The sequence below is a fragment of the Manacus candei genome, unplaced genomic scaffold, assembly GCF_025592945.1.
Source record: "Manacus candei isolate 608988 ecotype Guabito, Panama unplaced genomic scaffold, ASM2559294v1 h1tg000023l, whole genome shotgun sequence".
NCBI lineage: Eukaryota > Metazoa > Chordata > Aves > Passeriformes > Pipridae > Manacus > Manacus candei.
This window is the reverse complement of record NW_026138071.1, coordinates 26,710,758-26,731,228: the sequence shown is the minus strand read 5'-3', so window position 1 is coordinate 26,731,228 and position 20,471 is coordinate 26,710,758. Positions and strand designations below refer to the sequence as shown.

Here is a 20,471-nt window from a genome sequence, read left to right as displayed (position 1 = left end):
CCTAAAGCTCTGAGTAAGGTTCAGAGTAATTATTTCATGAAAAAAACTGATTGGAGCAGTCAGGAACTGTCTCTAGAAGCTCTACCTCTGCTTTTCTCTTCTGCTGGTGTGTAGGCATTGCCTGAGGACTCGTGGCTGTGGTGGTGTAGAATGTGATGGCAGGTTCACTGAGCTTCTTTAGCACAGGGGCAGGAAAAGCACCCATGACTGGCCTCACCTCAAAGGCAACAGGCAGCCTGGGTTTAGGAGCTCATAGCTGTGTCTGCAGCCAAACGCTGTCCTTCCTGAGCGTTGCTGTTTATCTGTAGATCAGTTTTTCAGCGTTGATGCCAAAGGTGTGGAATATGAGCAATGATTGAATGGATCATCAGAGATCTTCTTCCTGGAAAAGATGACTGTGAGAAAAGAGGAGCTGATGAAGTTTAGTAAAAGAGGATTGCCACAGAGGTGAGGAGAGACTAAACTTGTTCCCAGTGAGCTAAGTGGGAAAAAAACTAACTAGAAGATGCTGGGCTTGGGACAGGCAAAAATCCTTAAGCAAAATGGCAGTTAAGTTGCAGCACTCTTTGCACATATTTGTTCTGGATTTCTGGTGCCCACATGGGATGCCAAATAACTGGTCAGATCCCCCAGAATAAAAATACATTGGAGGTACTAAATGCCTAGACTGTATATTTGGGCATTGTCTGCTTGAAGCTGTGGTCAGACCTGGTATGCTCTGAGCCCAGTTTCAGTGACCTTTCTTTGTCTCCTGAAGGTACAGACATTTACAGCTGGAGATGGGGCAGAGGGGCTGCCAGTAGTATAGCTAAACAGTGCCAGGGTGGAATTCTTTTGTTTCTGCCCTGATCCCAAGTCCCAAATACATTCATGAAGTCAACTCTGCCACTTGGCTATTTTAGCGTAAGGTTGTCACTGTGTTTCTAGTGCAATTTGAAACTGAAATGGAAGTGTTGAGAATCTATCCTGGTGCAGGTTAGATTGCTTTTAACACAATTCTGTGGCAGAGCTGCTGGAATGGAGAGCAGCTGATTAGTATGCTTAGGAGATACAAGTTAAGCTTTGGGCTTTTTTATCCATTTTGCCTGTAGCATTCTTGCAACTGGCTGGAAATTGATATATTTTCCCAGTTTGTTTTTGCAGTCATTAGTATGTACTTACTTTCTTCTCTCCTGTGCTTTCTGCTGCCCTTCAGATCCATCATGGAATTAATTGGTGAGGAAAAAAGATCAGGGGAAGAAGTTTGTCCACTGCACATGGCAGGAGTTTGCTGGCAGTGCTATGTCAGGTCAAGCACAGAATCATAACGCACCTTTATCTGCTCCACGTTTCTTTCTTCAGGATAGGATGTACAGGTTTTGTCTGGAAAATAAGGCCTATGGCCAAGACTGGAAACACTGGCTTCATAGCACTAGGGAGGAGAGGAGAGATTAAGGTTGAACAAGCAAGCAGGGGAAGAATACAGTGAACAGTAGACAATAGAAATGCTGTCTATGCTGTCCTGGAAAAAGGGTAAACTGGTCCTAAGAGGTCTTAAGCCACTGTTTGGAGGCTGGGAAAGAGCCACTGTTTGGAAAGCAGAGACTGGGATCTCTTGGAAAGGGCAGGGATTGATTGGATTAACTAGGGCAGCATTGGAAGGCAAAACTCATCAACAAAGAAATGAGGTGGGGCAAGGCTTTTTTTAAGTCCTCTTTGTTGTTTAGTCTTGCCTGGGGGATTAGGTGCTGGGATTAGTTCCTTAGAAGAGGCTTGAACTTTCTCTCTGCCCCTTTGTCCCAGTAAAAGCTGTGTCTGTGCCTCCTGGTGTGGCCCTTCCTGGAGCCTGGAGCTTGGTCCCGGCACATTGCATAGTCTTGGATCATGTGATCTTCTGCCCAAGCCCTCCTCCTCACCTCGTGCCCATTCCTAAAGCAGACCAAAGCATTTAGTCCTCTCCTCTGTTTCTCCTGCAATTCTGTTTTCTTCTGTTCATTGGTTTATTCTAAAATTCAAGCTGTATCTGTTTATTCCTTGTAAAATTCCCACATACACATCTGAAGGGAAGTTTCTGTTGCGTCTGCATCTTTAATTTAGAGACACGTGATCCTCTCTGGGTACGTGCTCTGGGCCAGGCAGGGCAGTGCAGTGTCTGAGGCAGTAGCAGTGGGTTTATGTGTATCCAATCTATGTTATTGTGCCTGGAACCAGTTAGGAATCTGCTGTTTGCAAACACAAAACATGTAACTTTTAAGATCATGGCAGTCAGGATGCAGAAGTGGGCCTGTGTATGTCTACAAATGTTAATCTGCTGTATTTTTCTTCCATTTCTTTTCCTGTCTTTCTCTTTCCTTAGGTCCTTGTGGGGTAAAGTTTAGTATCCAGACGTCTCTGGGTTTTTTTTCATGTCAGCAGGTCTCCAAGAGCCAATTCAGGCACTTTCTTCCTTGTTATGTGTGTCTGAAAGCTACTGCATCCTTGGTGGGCTTGCACAACCTCTTACCACGAGCTTCCTGACAGTCTTGAGCTTGGTGTCCTCACCTTTTACCAAGATCTCCCTTCTGGGTATTCATCTGAGACAGAGGTGTTGACATCCCAATACCCCTAACGAGTGAGTAGGAAAGTAAGAGAGGACTGTAGAGATGATGGAAAGCTCATTCATGGGACAGTTATGGGACCGTAGGAGTAGAGGAGAGTCACCTGTACCATGACAGGATAAGCTATACAGCTGTAGAGCAAGTAATCTGCGGGGAAGAAGAGAAGGAAGAGATCCCATAGCAGTGTTCATCATAACTGTTTAACAGACAGATGTGGGAGATACAGTCAGGGTTCACTCCAAAAGCTCTTCATTCAGAGCTTGCACCCAGGTTTCTCTCTTAGGAGTCCTACCAGCTACTCCCCTCCTTTACCTCCTTCTGTCTAACAACAGGGCTCTTCTGGACTCAAACCTGTGTCTAAGTGTGACTGGGAAATAGAACAAAGTTGTGGTGTCCTGCCAGGTCCTGCCTCTGGTCACCTTCCTTCTCCCATGCCACGTGCTGCCTTATTTCCCAGTGGAGCTGTGGCCACTGCCTTTTGGCTGGTGGTTCTTCTAATTAGGTCCTTGGGAAGAGGCAGAACTCAGCTGAGAAATTTGTAGCTAGAAACATCAAAGGAGAAGATGAAATCAGGGAGGAAGGAAGATTTTTTCAGGCTATTGATGAGCTGGTGTTTAAGCAGGTCAAAACTACCATTTGATGTTGATCCCTGAGCCGTTTCTGAAGCTGCTTCTGTTTTGTACTTCCAGGCTGCCATCAAGGTGGGAATTGGTGCTGGGATGTTTGATCAGGAGAGTTGTTTCTCTCCCTCCTTGTCTGCTGGTCAGACACATGGTTCTCTACGGCTCCTGTGTGGGGGAGAGCTGTGCTTGCAAGGTGAGGGTCGGGGTGGGTCAGCCAACGATTTTCATGTTTCTCTTGTTTCTCGTGGCTTGGTTGGTGCTGTCACTGCTGAATCTCCTACTGTGACAAGATCTTCCCCACCTTCCCATGAGGCTTGGTGTAGGAATTAGTGTGTCTTGTAAGAACAAAAGGGTATCCACATTGGGCACTCCCATCTTTTGACAGCAGCCAGCGGGGAAAACCTGGCAACACTTTCCTTACAATGCCTTAGCTGGGCATTTTGAAACTTCAAGTGCCTACTAACTGTTATGAAAAACAGACTAGTGAGCTGCAGAAGTAGAAGGCTGTAGATATCACCATTGCCAAATCTAGTGAGTCCCTCTGTTCTTCCAGCCCTGAGAGGTTCTGCAGACACTCCCTCTGCCCTTGCTTGTGAACCTGTCCCAGGGGCTTGGGACTGCTTATGTGTTCATTTACATCAGGCTGGAATGAAGGCAACAGTTGTCCTAGAGATATGTTGCTACTGATAAATTTTAACTTCTGTCTGAAATAGATTATGGGCACTTTAGACCTCAGGGCTGAAGTCTGAAAGATCAGTCTCAAGGAGCATCCTGTGTTCCTGACCACATGTCTCCCTGGCCTGATGCTGACTTGGTTTGGTTCAGTTAAAGGAGCAGAAAGCTGCCCTGGGTGCAGGTTTGTCTGGGGGGATACATGCCAGTGCTGGGGGAGGCAGGGTGGAAGGAGCAGCAGCAAGCCCCTGGGTAAGCTAAGCCAAAGCTAAGCTCTCATTTGCCTGCCCCATGAGCTACTCTGTGCTGGAGTCTGCCCACTGTTGTCTCTGTGCCAAGTTTCCAAATGTCATGTGTTGATAATGCTGCTAGTATTGATACTGCTTCACTTTCCGTGTCGATCTTTCCAGAGGAAACAGCCCTGGCTCTGTGTCATTAACATAGAAGTTGATTACAGTTGATTTTTTTTTTTTAAATTTAGTTCCATTAGGGACAAGCAATCCAATACTGCATTCAGTATTCCCTGGAGCAGGACAGCACTTTCCAGGCCTCTTCCCTGCTCCCCAAAACATCCTCGAGCATCCTGCCAGCATCACTGCAGAGTTTGAGAGTGTGTCTGCAATCCCTTTAGCAGTAGGTGGGGTGTTGGCATACAGAGGCCTTTGAGTGGTGTTCTGGAGATGTTGCCTGTACAGGCATGCAGTGGAAGAGGCTGCCAGTGTGCCAAGACAGCAGATTTACTGAACAGAGTGTTTACTAAATGAAGTCAGGGCTCCTTCCCTGATGCATGGCCTAGCAAAGGCTGAGGGCTGCCCACCTTAGGTGTGACTGGCTATACTTCAAGGTTTTTGACTATTGCCTGACATGTTTAACTAGAATATGTATTTTGGTGAAATCCCAGCTTGATTATAGATGCTAAAGTGCTATTTCTGCCTGAGGGAAGGTTTTTTGAGGAAGTGCGGGAAGAGCGGATGTGTGACTTTCAGCTTCCTTGTCCTTGAATCTCAGTCTGTACAGCTCTCTGGACAATGGCTGCAATGGCACCTGACAGTGGCATATTTGCCTGTCTGCTGTGGAAGCCTGTCCCTCTGTGCTTTTGTCCCTCTGTCCTCTGAGCATCTTTAAATCCTTTTTTTTTTTTCCCTATTGTTGTCCATCCCCTCTCCTCTCCCCAGCACCCCATCAAGCCACTGCTTTGACTGTGAGGGGAAATGCAGCATAAAAAGCTGCCTGTGGCAGGTGTGGTTGGAACTAGATGGTCTTTAAGGGCCCTTCCAACCCGAGCCATCCTCTGATTCTGCAATAAAATGCAGGGTCGCCACTGAATCCATCCACTGAGAATGTAATAACAAGTACAGCCGAGCAGAGCAGGCTCCTCTAAGGAGCTGAAAGAGCAGATATGAAGGGATAGGGTAAAAATGTTCTCGTAAAAGAAATGCCAGGTACCAAAATCAGCACAAGAGGGGTTATAGGAACCAGTAGTTGGAGATGGAAAATTTCCCTAGGGAATGCCAATTTTTCTACTAGCTAATATACAGTTAAAAGGCAAGAAAATTAAGGTAGATTAATGTTTTCTTGCTTTTTGCATAAATTACAAGCACCAGGTAAAATCCAACTCTTTCAGATCTAGATCTTTCACTGTGTAATACTGCAGAGATACTGAACTACTGCTTTTTGAAATTTCTCAAAGGACAGTGTAGTCAAAGGTAATCCTATTAGCAGGAAAGGAAAGGATATTTTGGGGAAAATCTCTTTCAGATACAGGCCTATAAGGCGTTGTCAAAGAGCATAGGAATGTTTCGGTATTCTGTCTCCCTTTGTAAGCCCTGAGGAGAGAATTTATCCATTGGTAAATATGAATTACTTTTGGTCTCAGAATAAATCTCATTCCAGAGATTTGTTGCTGTTTAAGCTGTTATAGAAATGCTGTTCTGTTCTTCTCATTGCCCTTTATTGGAACTGCAATATCCGCACAAATAACTCTTGTGCATGTATTTTTGTTGTTACACTATAAATTTTTATCCTGTGTGAAAGGCAAGGCCGACTGTCCAAATTGTGCTGTGGACTCTGTGGAGTCTACTTTGGTGGTTCACCTTGGTGGTGTCCGTGGTTTTGTAAGAACCTTAAAAATATTTGCTGCAGAAAGTAAGAAAACAGCTCAGAATGACACCTCCTCGTGTCCCCAGTACCTTGTTTTTAGGTTGTGATGGCAAACCTGTCGTGGTTTTGGAATGGTACTCTCCAGTTTAGTGTTCCCTCTGGTACAGAATAACCTCCAGGTCCTTACCATGGCTCCTCTTGGCTACTGCAAAAATTAGCCCTGTCCTGGCCAGAACCAGGACAGTTCCCAAGGGCACTGTTTTTGCAAGGGCACATCCCTTTCTGCCAAGGGAGTCACGGATCTGTGTGCTTTCCTCGCTGCACATGAACTGAGGATGGGCTCCCAAGGGAATGGATCTGTCCACACCATGCTGGCCCGCATGTTTTGTGGGTTTTGAAGTATTCCAGCTGAGGGAGTACTGAGACCTGCCTTTTTTTTTTGTTTTTTATTTTCTTCTGGGGGTAGAAGAAACATGAAGGGAAGTAAGTAAAATGTAATCCAGCATTTCCAGGGATGGGATAGCCACAGCTTCTCTGGGAAACCTGTGCCAGTGCCTCAACACCCTCACAGGCCAGAATTTCTTTGTAACATCTAATCTAAATGTTTCCTGTGTTAGTTCAAAACTCTTCCTCCTTTTCCTTCCATTTCCCACTTCCATGGTTGATGGAAGAACAGTATGAGGGTACCTCCAAATTTACTGAACACAGAGGTTGGTTGGCCTTTTGCTCACTGTAATTGTGCAAGGACAAATGTGCAAGCAGCAGGAAGAAAGGATGGTGAGTGGTACCCCCTATATTCAAGCAAAACTGTGCATCTGCAGTGTAATAAGAACAAGTTACTTTAAATGGAAAAAAAAAAATCAGAAAAGGGTGCTTTCTGCAGGACATGCTGATAGGAAATACATGGGGTTATTTACAATTTTTTTTTTTTAATGAGAAATTTTCCACAGCCAGCAAGATGTACATGAAAGCAGCGTTTCAATGTCCTGGACTATTAATGGGTCTGACCTGATTTGCTGCCCCCCAGGGTGTTTGGAGCAGAATGGAGGTGATAGAAGAGAGGTACTAATGGAAATTCATCAGCAGAACAAAGCAGAGGCCACATGTTTGTCCTGCTGTCCTCCAGCATTACTTCTTGTGGGTGTTTCTCCACTGAGACAGGGCTGGATGGGACTTGGAGCAACCTGGTCTAGTGGAGGGTGTACCTGCCCATGGCAGGAGGTTGGAACTAGGTGGTCTCTGAGGGTCCCTTCTAACCCAACCCGTTCTGTGATTCTTTGTGCTGTGAAATGGCAGTGCAAAGCACCTGGCTCAGATGGGGCATCCTGCAGTCCTTGTGGCACGTGTGATTCACAAATCTGGGTTTACTGCAGCGTGGTGCCTCTTTCAGCCTTGGTTATAAAAATAACCTTCCAGCTGCAAAAGTGGCACACGCTGGGCCACTTTGAGCATCCTCTATGTGACTGACCCTTCAGAGGTCAGGCTCTGTGCTGGGGAGGACTGCTGAGAGCACACGGTGGGAAAGATGAGGACACATAGAGTGGACAAGCCCTTGGGCAGAAGAGGAGAAGAAGGAGGTACTTTTGCCTTGTGGCAGGGGCTGGGTGTGCTTCAGACATCGCTTGGAAGGACAGACTTTCTCTATGGAGCTGCCTTTCACAGACTGCTGTGCAGATTGTGACTTCCCAGTTCACCTCCTGAGGGGAAGTGCTCCCACATGTCATGTGTGCCCTTCTGCAGCTGACAAGAGCTGAGTCTCAGCTCTGCTGCACACGGAGGCCTCGTGCCCATGCTGGAGCTGGTCGGAGCCTGGGGATGTTTACCAGGCCTGGCAGAGGCATGACCTTGGTTTGAGGACACAAGTTATGCTGCTCCCCTGGGTTTCCAATGGGAAGCCAGGCTTGGAAGTAGGCTTTGCTTTAAATAACCAGGGGATCTAGAGGGTTGGAGAATGCAGATCTCACATGATGTAGGATGCCTTCTTCATCAGGGCAGGAGGGAAGCTTGTGTGCCGGTGTAACAATGGTGAACAAAAATAATGTAGCTTGTTTTGGAACATAAAAGGCAAATACTGTATCCATGGTGAAACCTGCCCTGCCTCAACAGGAGCTGGCATCTTTTCCTCCAATACTGATTCCCGAGCCTGCTCAGGGTGTGGCAGGGCTTGGGCTGGGTAAAACCTGAATGTGGTCTCTGTGCTCACATACAGGCTACCACGCTGTCTCTTGGGGCTCCTCTAACAGCAAGAGAGCAAAGAGATTGGATACCCACTCCCTGTCTCTGTCCTTACCACCTCCAAGCCTTAGTCCCACTACTGACATGGGACTTCTGCAGTCCATGCTTTCTGGAGCAGTGGAGCTGGAGGTCACTGACTGGGAGCTGTGGGTTGGGATGAGGGCAGGGAGCTGCCAGGATGGCTCCCGTGGAGCATCGCCTCTACCAGAGGACATCTTGGCTGACTTTTTGCCTGGCCCATGTCCTCCCTCAGCTCTCTGCCTGGGGAACACCTTCAACTGCTGTGCACTGACGTCTGTCAGGTCACGCCACTGCGTGTGCCTCAGGAGACTGCAGTTACCATTTCCCAGGCCCTTTCACTGGACAAGGGCTGGAAGACAATTTTCAAGTGACACTGTGTCATTCAGAAAAACAACCCAAAACCACACCCAGTCCTCTGCTTTTGGATGTACTCTTTGTGACTTCTTTTGTGAACTCAGCCCACAACTGTAGACATATGCTCATTTTTGCTGCCGTTATACAACCGAGGCTAAAATTAACACATCTGTTGTTATTTAACTTCAATTTGCCAAAATATTATGTTTTGAGCAGCAACAGCTTTTACTGTTATGTATATCAGGGTTCTGGGAATAATAATTAATATTACATGTTGTTTCTTGATACCTCATACCCAAGGTGGAGCTTAGTGCTTCGCTGCAGCTGTGCAGGGGGGAGCAGATGCCTGGTGCTCGAAGGACTATTTGTCCACGTGGCACTGCATAGGTTATTGGATATTTCTGCTCATGGCCAAGTCCTCCAAGTAATGTAGTTTCCTGGAACTGTGAAACCTGTGTTTTCACCCTCTCAGTTGTGGAGTCAAATAGTTGAATCTTAGGGCATGGAAGCCTGTGGTGTTACAGCTTTAACCCAGTCCAGCTTCCTTCTGAATGCCTAGAATGTATAAAATGGGGATTTCTAAGGTAGGATTTATATATATGCTTAGACTAAGGAGTCCCTTATGAAAAGCAGTCATATATATATATATATATATATATGAGTGCATATATATATTTAATTTCTTTTTTAGTCTGAGTCCTTTACCAAAAAAAACTCCAAGATTTTTGAATTAAGGAAACTGTCTTCAAAAAAAAATCCGCTTCTCTGCCATGAAAGCAGGATGCTGAGGATTGCCAGGACTAGTATCAAACGCTTGATCTGAGGGGGGAAAAAAGCTGTTGTGGGGTTTTTTGTAATCTGTTTGTATTTGAGATGTCTTGTACTGCACAGATCAGAGGGAAGAAAGAAAAAACACATTCTCTCTAAATGTATGGAAATTACCCTCAGCTAATGTGCATGGGGCTTGCTTGCCTTTCCTGCACACACAAGCTTTCAAAGGCAAGTGTTCTTAAATTACCTGTGGAATGGGCTGGAAAAGGGGACCCAAACTCTTCTGATTTCACAGGAAAATAATTAAAGGGAAGCTGTGGTCTGGCTTGGATCTCGAAGGTGCTTGCAAGCTGAATAAGAATAAAAGACTACCATGGGGATAGTCTGTGCTGTTAATTAACCAGACGAATTCTGCCTCCACTGTTCTCCAGTGGGTTTCCAGCGGTTTTGGCAATCGGCGTCACAACTCTAGGTTGCCAAACACAACTTGGCACCTTCCAGCAGCAAAACAGCCTTCTGAGGGGCAAGTTGGGATATGGAAAATGGAGTGTCTGGGGAAGCAGGTGATGGAAAAGGCCAGGAATTGGCTGCTGACATGGGAGGGATCCAACTCCTTTTCCCTAGGCACCCCTCTGGAGATCTCCGGCTGCTGGCCTGGGTGCCGCCCGCCATCCCCAGCCAGCAGCAAGATTGGGCTCTTGCCAAGAAAACAGCTTTTGTTTCCTTAAATATTCCACTCTACCATTTGGAGGGGGGTGAAAAACCCCCAAACCTGAATTGCTGTTATTACTAGAATTGGCCAGCTGGCTGAATTGCAGGGTTTTTTTAATTTTCATTAACAAATCCCACTGGGCGCTGTTTTTCCAGTGAAGTCATGAGCCTGTTTCCAGATGAGGGGCAGATCTTCCCAGCACTGCCATGGCTGAAATCTAGGCAGGCTGGGGCAGCCAGGGTGTCTTGTGCAGGCAGCCCTCTGGATATCATCGGGGTGCCATGTGCCACTTGGCCATAATTCATCCTTTTTTTCCCTGAAGCTGCAGAAATGTGGAGTGATGGGGGTGGTAGCTCAGAGTTGGTTATTGGTACAGGCAATTTGTTGTTTCGGCATCTGATTTGATGCCACAACAAACATGGTTTTATTTCTTGCTTTTTGGGTCCATTGGCTGCAGGAATGTATTTTTCTGGCATATGAAGCAGCTCTGTTCTCCGTGTCTTCTAGAAACTCAAAACATGGTGGTGATTGCTGGCTTTATGGAAAGGTCCCCCCAGCCCTAGCAGGCTTGTTCTGATCTTAAGGAATTACTAAAATATGATCCTGCTTTTGTTTAAATAATTCTAAAAGATTTGTAGCTTCAGAGAAGCTGTCCTCAGTGAGTTGTTTGCAGAATTGCATTGAATTCCTTTCTTCTGTTTCTTTTGGGGAAAAGAAAGCTATTTTTTCTTTTGCAGGCTTAAGCATAAGCTCAGGTGAGAGGACTGATCTTTGGGGAGCTTATTCCTCCATTGGCATTCTGGTATTCCCAGTACATTTCAGGAGAAAAGTTGACTAAAGTCAGTTTTATTTTAAACACCAGAGATAAGATATAATTTTATAGCATCTGCAACAGATCGCCAGTAAAAATATTTGTGATGTTATTTTACTTGGTATTGGATACCAGTGCTCAACAGCTGCTTTCCATACTGAATTTGGTAAATAGTAGGTACTAGCCTATTTTACAAGCTGCTAGTGATCGACTGCTCCTTGCAGGGCTGTCCCGGGTATATTTCAGAAATCCTTCCCTGTGAGGGTGGGGAGGCCCTGGCACAGGTTGCCCAGAGAAGCTGTGGCTGCCCCATCCCTGGAAGTGTCCAAGGCCAGGTTGGACAGGGCTTGGAGCAACCTGGGCTGGTGGAAGGTGTGCCTGCCCATGGCAGGGGGTTAGAACAAGATGGGCTTTAGGGTCCCTTCCAACCCAAACCATTCTAGGATTCTCTGCTGCTGATCTGATCTACTTGCTTCTTGTTTTTTAACTGACAGCAAGTCAGGTTTAATTGGTTTGGCTAAAAGTTGGAGGTGCAGTGTAGCCCCTGCAATGCCTGCAGCCTGCCTGACCTGCCAGCAAATTCAAAAGCATCGAGGGTTGAATGAAATCTGTTGTACAGGAGCCAGGCTCCATCTCATGTCTCTTCTCTTCTAGGTTTAGAAGAAAAAACAGTTCTTTCCAAAAAAGAAAAGATGAAGCTGAGGAAAGAAAGATGGCTGCAGAGTGAGTACTCCTGTGAAGCATGTCACACATCACAGAGCACGGCTCTGGTGGATCTCCTTGTTCATTGGGTGTGGGTTTAAGTGCTTGGAAGGGCTGAATGCTTCTCAGAAACCTTCACACCTGCTCCCCAGCAGGTGGGGTCAAAGTCCCAGGTATTGCTCAGTGTTAAGCACCAAGACCGAGTCATTGCCCCACATCTGTTTTTGATCTTTCTCCACGTGTAATATATCTGACAACATAAACTCCTTCTTTATCCAGATAGGACACTGTGCCCATGTAAGTTTAGTGTATCTTTTAAAGCCCTAGTACAGATAGGACTGGCTGTGTAGTGGAGCTCCTCGTTGCCGAGGAGCCATGGGGGTGATAGGACAGCCTGGAGCTGAGACCTATGCTGCCACCATCTCATCCCAAACCTCTGTGGTGAGAGCCTGCAGTAAGGGAGAACTCTGGGCACTGCTGGTTGTGTTACTGCTCTTTCCCATATGCTACAGGTCAGTGAACCCACTTACCAGACAGTCTGGCCTTTCTCGAGGCTGTGAAATATGAGCTAAACAAAACCAGCCCATGGCAGAAATGCTTCTGTTTCCTGTGGGAAGTGTCTGTATTTTTGCTTCGAGTGTTGCAGCGCAGTAAGAGACTATGCTGTCCTACCCAGTGTAGCAGAGGGATTCCTTGTGTCACCTGGAGGTGTTCTTGGGACAAGCTTTTCCCCTAACACCTTCTTGCCCAACAGAGTTGAAGGCAGATTGTGTTTGGGGCAGAGGGATATGGCTTTCTGCTACACCATGTGCTCTGTGTGCCTGAGCTCTGAGCTCAAGTCCATTCACCTGTGATTTCACCATTTGCAGAGGTGTGTCTAGCTCCTCTTAGATAAAAAGCTGAGAATTTAACACTCTGTGTGTGAAGGAAACCTTCTCCCAAAAGCTTCACAGTGCCTTTGACATCTGCAACCCTTTGACACGAAGTATAGTGCTGTGCTAGTGAAGGTCAGCTGCTTTGGAAAAGCCCAGAAGCAGGATCCCTACACTCTCTTAATCCTGCCCTCCTGATGCCTTTGTAGCATCCATCTTTCCCAAGATCATGTGTGTTATTTTGGCCCTGCTGTGGCCTCTTTCCCTCTCTCTTGTCTCTGAAATCACTAAGTTGAGGAAATACAAATGAAATACAGAGGCTTTGCTTTCAGCAGAACACCAACACAGTAAACTCCGTGCCAAATTAATCTCCCTTAGAAGATACTATGTGTTAGAAGTGCTTTACAGGCACAAAAGTACCTAAAAAAGAAATATTTTTTTGTGGAGAAAGAACTCTTTACCCCCCAAAAGAGAACCCAATTTGGACAGCTGAGGTTGTTACCACTGCATCTCTGTTTTCCTAAATCTGAGTTTGTTGTTTCTTGTTGTCCCAGGGCTGCTCTTGTGACACTGGATGCCAAGACCCTGGGAACCAAAGTTCAGCCCAGTAGAGCAAATGCAAAACTTGGAACTTTCTTCCATTCCAATAAGTAATCTTAGGAGAGACTAGAGAGGGGAAAAAACTTATGTAATGCTTCAGACATTAGAAGTATGCGCATTTAAAAATATATATATTGCATGGCTCCTCAGACGAACAAGACTTCATAGGAAAAGAATTTGGGATGTTTGTGCAGAATCAGGTGTCTGAAAATTTTAAGCACATACTGTTTATGAAAGCACTGAAGTAGTCAGCTTCATAAAGCCAGACCAAAAAAAGAAGTGATGCAGAACAGAAAGCTGTGTTCTTGGCAGGGATTGCTGCGAGGAGAAGCGTTTCCAATCCAGATTTGTCACAAACATCCATGTACAGCAGAATTGCAGTTCATGAAAAACTGTTGCTCTTCAACTCAGCCGAGTTGGAGAGCAAACAAGGCAGAGGTATTAAAGGAGCCAGCAACCAGCCAGTGAATTTGAGTTCTACTTCCTTGAGATTGTGGGAGCAGGATTAGACCCGAGTTTGTGGTCTGTAAATGGGACTGGCTACTTTTTTTGCTCCCACCAAAATAGTTCTGTGGAAGCTGTTGACCTGCCTGTGCTACCAGCTTGGCCCCACGGCTTCTGGCACTCTGTCATGTCCACACATGGAGTTTTTAGCTCAGCACTGAGGCTCATCCTTGCAGTTGTCCAAGGGACTTCTGGGTCAGGTTGGGGCATCTTGGAATTCAGCTGGAAGCTTGTATGAGTCCTGGGCTTTTGTGGGCTGTCTAAAGGGCATGTTCTGCTGGAGCTTACCCTGGCAACTGCTGGCTCTGTGAAGCTTGGGCAACTGTGGGACTTAAAACTACACCAGGGAGCCTCAAGGACTGAGGCAGAAGCCTGTGGGCTTTCAAAGCCCACCTCCCATGGCTGAAGGGGAGACTGATATAACATTTGTGGAGCTTTCTGTGCCCACAACCATGTCAGAGCTGCTGCAGGGAGACTGGGAAACGTGGTTCTGAGGAAGAGCCATCTGTCTCTGCCACTTGATGCAGTGCTTTTCTAAGGGTCCAGTTTATCCAGCATCTGGTGGCTTGCACTCCACCATGAGTCATGAAGGTGAGACCTTGACTCGCTCCAAACTAAGTAAACAACTGAAATTAAGTCCATCTTTTCTGCCTGTGCTAGGAGACCACTGTTTGGTCCCAGCAACAAAGCAGAGATGGGGCTGTGCCTGTTTAAGGCCAGATGTGGAGCTGACTGTACTTGGTTTGTCCCTTCCCCTCTTGTTTCTCTCACCCAGTTCCATGCAAGGTCAGTGTGGGGTTTTTTGCCACACCAGGGCTCCTGTGCTGTGTTGCTGTGAGTGATGAACAGTGTAAGGGATGGGAGCAGTTCAGACAAAATCAGTGTGGGAATTTCATTTCCCGTTGCACTGTCAGAAGGGATGTATAGAGTTATAAGCAAACACAGCCTGTAAGGGGGGAATAACCCAGCTGCATTATTTTTGGTCTTTCCCTGGTTTAGGTCACTTCTGGCCTGTTGTTCCTCTAGGTGGTTAAGCAGTCTATTAATTTCTTAGCTCAAGGGTTATCTCCTGCAGACACTTCTCCTTCCTTCAGTAGTGCCTTATTTCTGATTCAGAAATAGAAAGTGTGAAGATAATGAAGCAGAAGCAAAAAGCCGAAGCAAAGCGAAAAGCAACACCTGTGGTGGGAGACATGCAGCCCTTGATGGAAGCCCTACCTGAGCTCTCTGACCTGACTGCAGGTGGCAGGGGCAGGAAGCCAGTCAAGAGGTACGTGCCATTTTGGGGATGGGCTGTGTATTTCCCTTCTTTCTGCGGGATGAAGTGTCCTTCAGCTCAGCTCGTAGCTACAAGCTTCTAATTCTTTGAGGAGCATTTTTTTCTTGTTTGTTTTTTTTTTTTCCTATATGCCACCATTTATTCAGCCTGCCCTGTCTTTCAGTGGGAATGAACAGCAAAAGTACAAGCAAAACTTCAAGTCTTGCAGAAAACAGACAGTTGCTTGGCTGGAGTTTGGGGCCAGGGCTTACCTGAGTGGGTGGCTTTGCCCCCTTTCTGTCATGATGTGATCTTTTCCAGTATGAGAATTAAAGGACATCAAATGTATGTAGTGAGTAACAGGTTCAGTACAAGCAGGAGGCTTGCTGCTTTGCACAGCTCCTTGCCGCAGGTTGTCAGGGCTGAAGGAAGCCTGTATGTTCAGGTGGGACCTGACAAATCCAGTGAGAACAGCTCCGTGGAGGGCTTGCTGCATGTCTATAAAGTGCAGCTGGCACTAGGTCTCTGAGCAGCAAAGAGTGGAGAGGATGTGGCTGTACACTTGCCTTGGTGTTAGAATCACAGACTGGTGTGGGTTGGAAGGGACCTTAAAGCCCATCTCGTTCCAAACCCTTACCATTGTCAGGGACACCTTTCACTAGAGCAGGTTGTTCTATGCCCTGTCCAACCTGGCCTGAGACACTTCCAGGGATGGGGCATCCACAGCATCTCTGGGCAACCTGTGCCAAGGTCTCACCACCCTTACAGGGAAGAATTTGTTATCAGAATCACAGAATATGCCGAGTTGGAAGGAACCCATCAGAATCATGAAGTCCAACTCTTGCCCTGCACAGGACACCCCAACAATATCCAATCTAAAACTGCTCTCTGTCAGCAAGAAGCCATTCCCCCTTGTCCTGTCACTCCAGACCCTTGTCCAGGATCCCTCTCCAGCTCTCTTGGAGCCATTTTGGAAACTGGAAGGGGCTCTAAGGTCTCCCCAGAGCCTTCTCTTCTCCAGTCAATATTCCTCCAGTCTTATCCCTCTCTGGCCATCTGCTGCAGGATGCTTTAAGGCAAAACACTGGCCAAAATACTCCTCCCAGCAACTGCAATGACCTTCTCTTTTGTAGTGCCCTTCATAGCAGAGGGTGTGTGGCACACCTGGAAGTGTTTGGTGATCTTGCACGAATCTCCAGACTTGGAGATGTGCTGTCAGCTCCCTCCCTCCCCCAGACCTCCTGTGGGGGTGTGGAATCCCTAGTCTGTCCTTTTGGAAGCCTGAGTCAGCACAGTGGAGATGGGAGTTTGACACTGGGTGATGTCAGCCAGATTTGCCTGTGACATGCCAACCCAAAAGCAGTCCCCCCTCAGTAATGGCATGGAGGAGCTACAGGGCTCTTCTTCCCCTTGCTGGCTTCTGGCTTCCTGGATGTGTGTGCAGAAGTGTTTGAAATAATCAGAGGAGGCTTTTACAGGATTTGAATCATTGCAGAAAGGAAGGGTAATACTCTGGTGATTTGTCATCATTATTAATAAAAGATTAGATTCTCCAAGAATTTGATCTCCTGCAGGGTAAAGGCGCATTACAGGGAGGTTTTTATTCTGTTTTATAATGAATGAAGGCAATGAAGTGTAATGAATCTGGGCTGCTAACGTGGTCCAAGAGAACAGGCAATGGGCTGGTGGTTTTGGAGGGAAGTCCATCCTGGGATGTACTCTAGAATAGCTTTCCTTTAGGCTTTGTCACCCTCTGCAGAGCTGCTCATTTCTGAAGGGGCTGCCATGGTGACTTGGTGGCACACACGGGTTTGGCAAGCCCTGCTCTGGTGACCATGGGTTGCCATCCAACTTGAGAAGGGATTTCCCTGAGCTTCTGTAAGCATTCCAGGCAAACTGGGACAAGAAATTGTTCCTGTGCTGAGCTGTTAAGAATGAGGGGAGGAGGAGGGGAGGGCAGGGGAGGGGAGAGGAGGGAAGGGGAGGGGAGGGGAGGGGAGGGAAATGAGCAGGAGCTGATTGAGTAGAGAGGGGTGATGGAAGTGAGTAAGGTGAATGAATATGAGGCAAGTGAGTAGGAGGGAAGGAAGAACGGGGGGAAAAAAGGCAAAATAACAGGATGGAGGGTAACATGTCAGAGAGGGAAATAGGAAGAGGAGGTCACTGTAACACTGCCAGCAAGAGACCAGATCCTGCTGTCTTGAAGAGAAGGCAAGGAACTGTTGTGTTTCCTAACCTTTGGGGCAGATCTGGTGAGGAAGGTTCTAGCTCCCAGCACCCACCAGTATGGGAAGATTCCTCCTTGAGGAATCTGCCCCAACAGAGGGGTAAGAGGCAGACCCTCTTCCTCCCCCTTGGGCTGTTGCTGGGGCTCAGCCTCAGGGCAAATAGGAGAGGAGCTACCCCATGGAGGCAGACCCACTTCCCAACTTGTTTCTCCTATTAACTTTTATATCTGTCTAGTGCTGAAGAATGGAAGTTTCTTCTCCTTTCCTTAATGTCCAGTTCTACCAGCAGCTCCCCTTATGCACTTCAAGTCCCAAAAGCAATCGCTGCCCTTCCTGTGTGTCCCTTGCTGGGACTCAGCGCTGCCTTTGTGGTAGATCTCTGCTGCTGCTTGGCATCAGGCACTGTGTGGGATGGGATTACACCTCTGGTCTCCTTGGACTTTGCCCAGGAGTCAGGAGTGGGTTACAGAAAGTGCAGATCCATACCTGCTGCTGTGCCTCCGCTGCACACAGTGCACCATCCTGCATTCCAACACATTATATCCCAGTGGTCCCACTGCGGGATCCAGAGCAGGGCCGGCAGTATCCCATGGATGCTTCTTGCTGAGTGTACATAGCACTGTCTGTAAGGGATGGCTGCCGAGGCCGGGGCTCTGCAGTGTCAGTGGGAAACGTGAGCCGTGCAGAGGTGACACACGTGGCAGCGAGAGGAAGTTCAATGGAATCTTTTCTCTAAGCAACAGGATCGGTTTGACCTGGAGGTCAGTGATAAGCAGAAAATGATCTGGGCATGGACAGCTAATGACCAGTTCTGGAACGAAGCGATCCGGTTTTTCTGCAATGCCTCCTGCTCTGTCAGTCTGTGCCAGAAGGAGTTTGCATTTCCATGCAGCGCCTGGCTGTGAAATAACTGCCTTTCAGGACAGTTTCCATGCAGGACGATTACCTGTCCTCTCTGGGAGGGCAGATGCAGAATTCCTGGACTGCTTCCATCTCCGCAGACATTTCTAAATCGCTGCTCTTCTCTAACACTCGCTCACTTGTTTTGTTTCTTCTCTCCACAGCCATATAGCAAAGGCAGAACCATCAGACTTCTGTCTGATGAAACAAGCTCAGAAACATCGGCTCCTGTAAGTACCCAGTTACCAGTGTCCAGTCCTTGCTGAGCCTTACAGAATGGCTGAGACTGGAAAAGACCCCTGGGGGTCATTGGAAGGGACCCCTGGTCCAACCAGCAGGGTCACCTAGAACTGGTTGCTCAGGACCATGTCCACAGGGCTTTTGAATATCAACAAGGATGGAGAGTTTAAATGCTTTTGAATGATTCCTGGGCTTAGTCTGGCAACTCCTTATTCCTCTGTGTAATCTGTTGGATAGTTTATACTGCCACTAGGCATCAAGAACTTCATTTTCACTCAGCACAGCTCTCTTGGGGCTAGGCACTGTGATCTGGCAGTGTTTGCTTTCATGTTTCCAGGATTTCTGTCAGTTCTGAGCCATTCAACTTCAAACTGAGGCTGAACAGTCAGGCTACAGATCTCCAGCACACTCCATGAATACCCTTCTCTGTCAGAAATTGGCCACTGTTGGTGCTGGGATGCCTTCCTTGCTCAGTTCTGCCTTTCTTTACTTTTTAGCAGTCTGGGAAATCTGTGCTTCTTGGGAGGGAAATAGCTTGGAGTAAGGTCTTGAGGTTTGTTTCCCAGGATATTAGTTAGGGTAGGAGGTTCCCTAGGACTCACCATATTGCCCCATCTGCCACAACCCAAGCTTCAGATTTGGCTCCTCTCTTCCCTCTGCCAGGGGCAGGGCTGGCATTGAAGGGAAGGCCCATACTTGGGAGGGGAGTAGTTGAATGCCAACAACTAGGTGTCTGGCAAGCATGTGGAGAGCCTGGCAGCCTGAGGGAGATGGGGATGCTGCAATGGATGTGGCTGTGTGAAAACTCACAGGTTTTCTTTTACACGCCTACTCTGTTCTTGTTTTTCCCTGGGTGCTTGCTTTTTAAGACAAGACCATTTCCACAGCAAGCAGCTGCTCTTCCCATGGCATCTAACTAGTGTTGCTCATAGGATTACCAAGCCTTTCAGCAATGAAAGGCTGGTAGCAACCAGACTTTCAGCAATGAAAGTCAGTAGATGAGCTCTCAGAAGAGAATCTGATTTCGTGCTGGTGCAGTCTGAAGTAATTTTCATTCCTGGTGATTTACCAGATACCCACAGTCCCTTGATCTACTAGGGAAAAGTTCTGAAATAACCATTTCCAAGTGATGCTGGGCACTAACAGGATTGTTTCTGTCTCTGTGGCATGAGATCAAGCCTCTGACTCCCATGAAGCTGGCAGCAATTTGAGCTTTGCCCTCAGCTAAATTAGGTTTATTTCTTGCACTGTCTCTTTCTGAGATTTACACCCAGGATCACTCTGTCTCGACAGAAATCCACTGCTTTATGAGTTTGGTCCTTATCTGCTTGGTTTCTTTTGTGTGAGGCACTTAGAGAATTTGCGTGTTGTTTTTCTTTCCTCAGAGAGAAGGAAGTGGCTCGGTTTCATGAGGTTATCACCGATCCCAAGTACAGAGCCAACCCCCTCATGGCCATCAGCAACCACCTCTCCAAGAGGCTGAGGCTGGGGGAAGAAGGGAATCCCCTCTAGAGTGTCAGCTGGGATCAGAGCAGCGCACCAGGGTGCAAAGTCCCTGGGCTGCGAAGGAGCACATCTCTGACATGACCTCTCAACTGCTTCGGTCCTTGGAAGCAGTTCAACAGATAATTAAATCCAACAGCCCTGTTTTCTGTCTGCAAGAATAACACAGCTCTCTCCTGATAGGGGCAGCTGCCTCTTTGCAGGCAGTCTGCATGGAGCAGGGTGTTCTGTGGGATCTTTGTACAGGCATTAATCTCCCTGCAAAGTGTCTTGATACATTTGCTCTTCTTGTGAGCAGGCACAATTTCTGAAACTGTGCCAATGGCCATGCATCTGTTTTCTGTCGTTTCCCTCCCCTTCCTGACAACTCTGAAAAGAGATTCCCAAGTGCTGTGTTGGAATGGGTCAGGACTCCAAGCCCAGGAGACTGTTGGAGATCTGTCAGGATGAATGCTGCTGTTCACAGACATTGTTTTATGTGAGAAATTTAGCTTTGGAATAAACACACTTTCATACAGCACTGAGTTTGGCTCCTGTTTTGGTAAATAGGAATTGAAATATGAGCTTATTTCCATCGCTGGAAAAACTACTTAAAACAATTGTTTCTTCCTTGTGCACAGTGAATCAAGAGACTGCTACTGCCTCACGCAACACAAGCAGTGAGAAATCTCTGCGGATCATGTCTACCTCATGGACTTGCCTTCTCTTGGCCTTAAAAGCATGTCCTTCCCATGGGTGATGCTCACCCCTTTTGGCCTTTCTGTTCCCTGTTTGGCCTGCCCTATAGGA

At 47.2% G+C, this 20,471-nt stretch overlaps 1 protein-coding gene across 2 annotated transcripts in view; it reads left to right on the top strand.

The window, feature by feature from the left end:
- Nucleotides 1–20,199, top strand: part of SLX9 (SLX9 ribosome biogenesis factor) — a 36,893-nt gene extending 16,694 nt beyond the window's left edge. For both annotated transcript variants that reach the window (XM_051787203.1, XM_051787204.1), the window contains exons 3-6: nucleotides 11,530–11,598; nucleotides 14,670–14,823; nucleotides 18,104–18,169; nucleotides 19,565–20,199. In XM_051787203.1, coding sequence (XP_051643163.1) covers nucleotides 11,530–11,598; nucleotides 14,670–14,823; nucleotides 18,104–18,169; nucleotides 19,565–19,691 — 416 coding nt within the window. In that variant the 3' untranslated portion in view covers nucleotides 19,692–20,199. The remainder of the gene's footprint in view (nucleotides 1–11,529; nucleotides 11,599–14,669; nucleotides 14,824–18,103; nucleotides 18,170–19,564) is intronic.
- The last annotated feature ends 272 nt before the right edge of the window (nucleotides 20,200–20,471 follow it).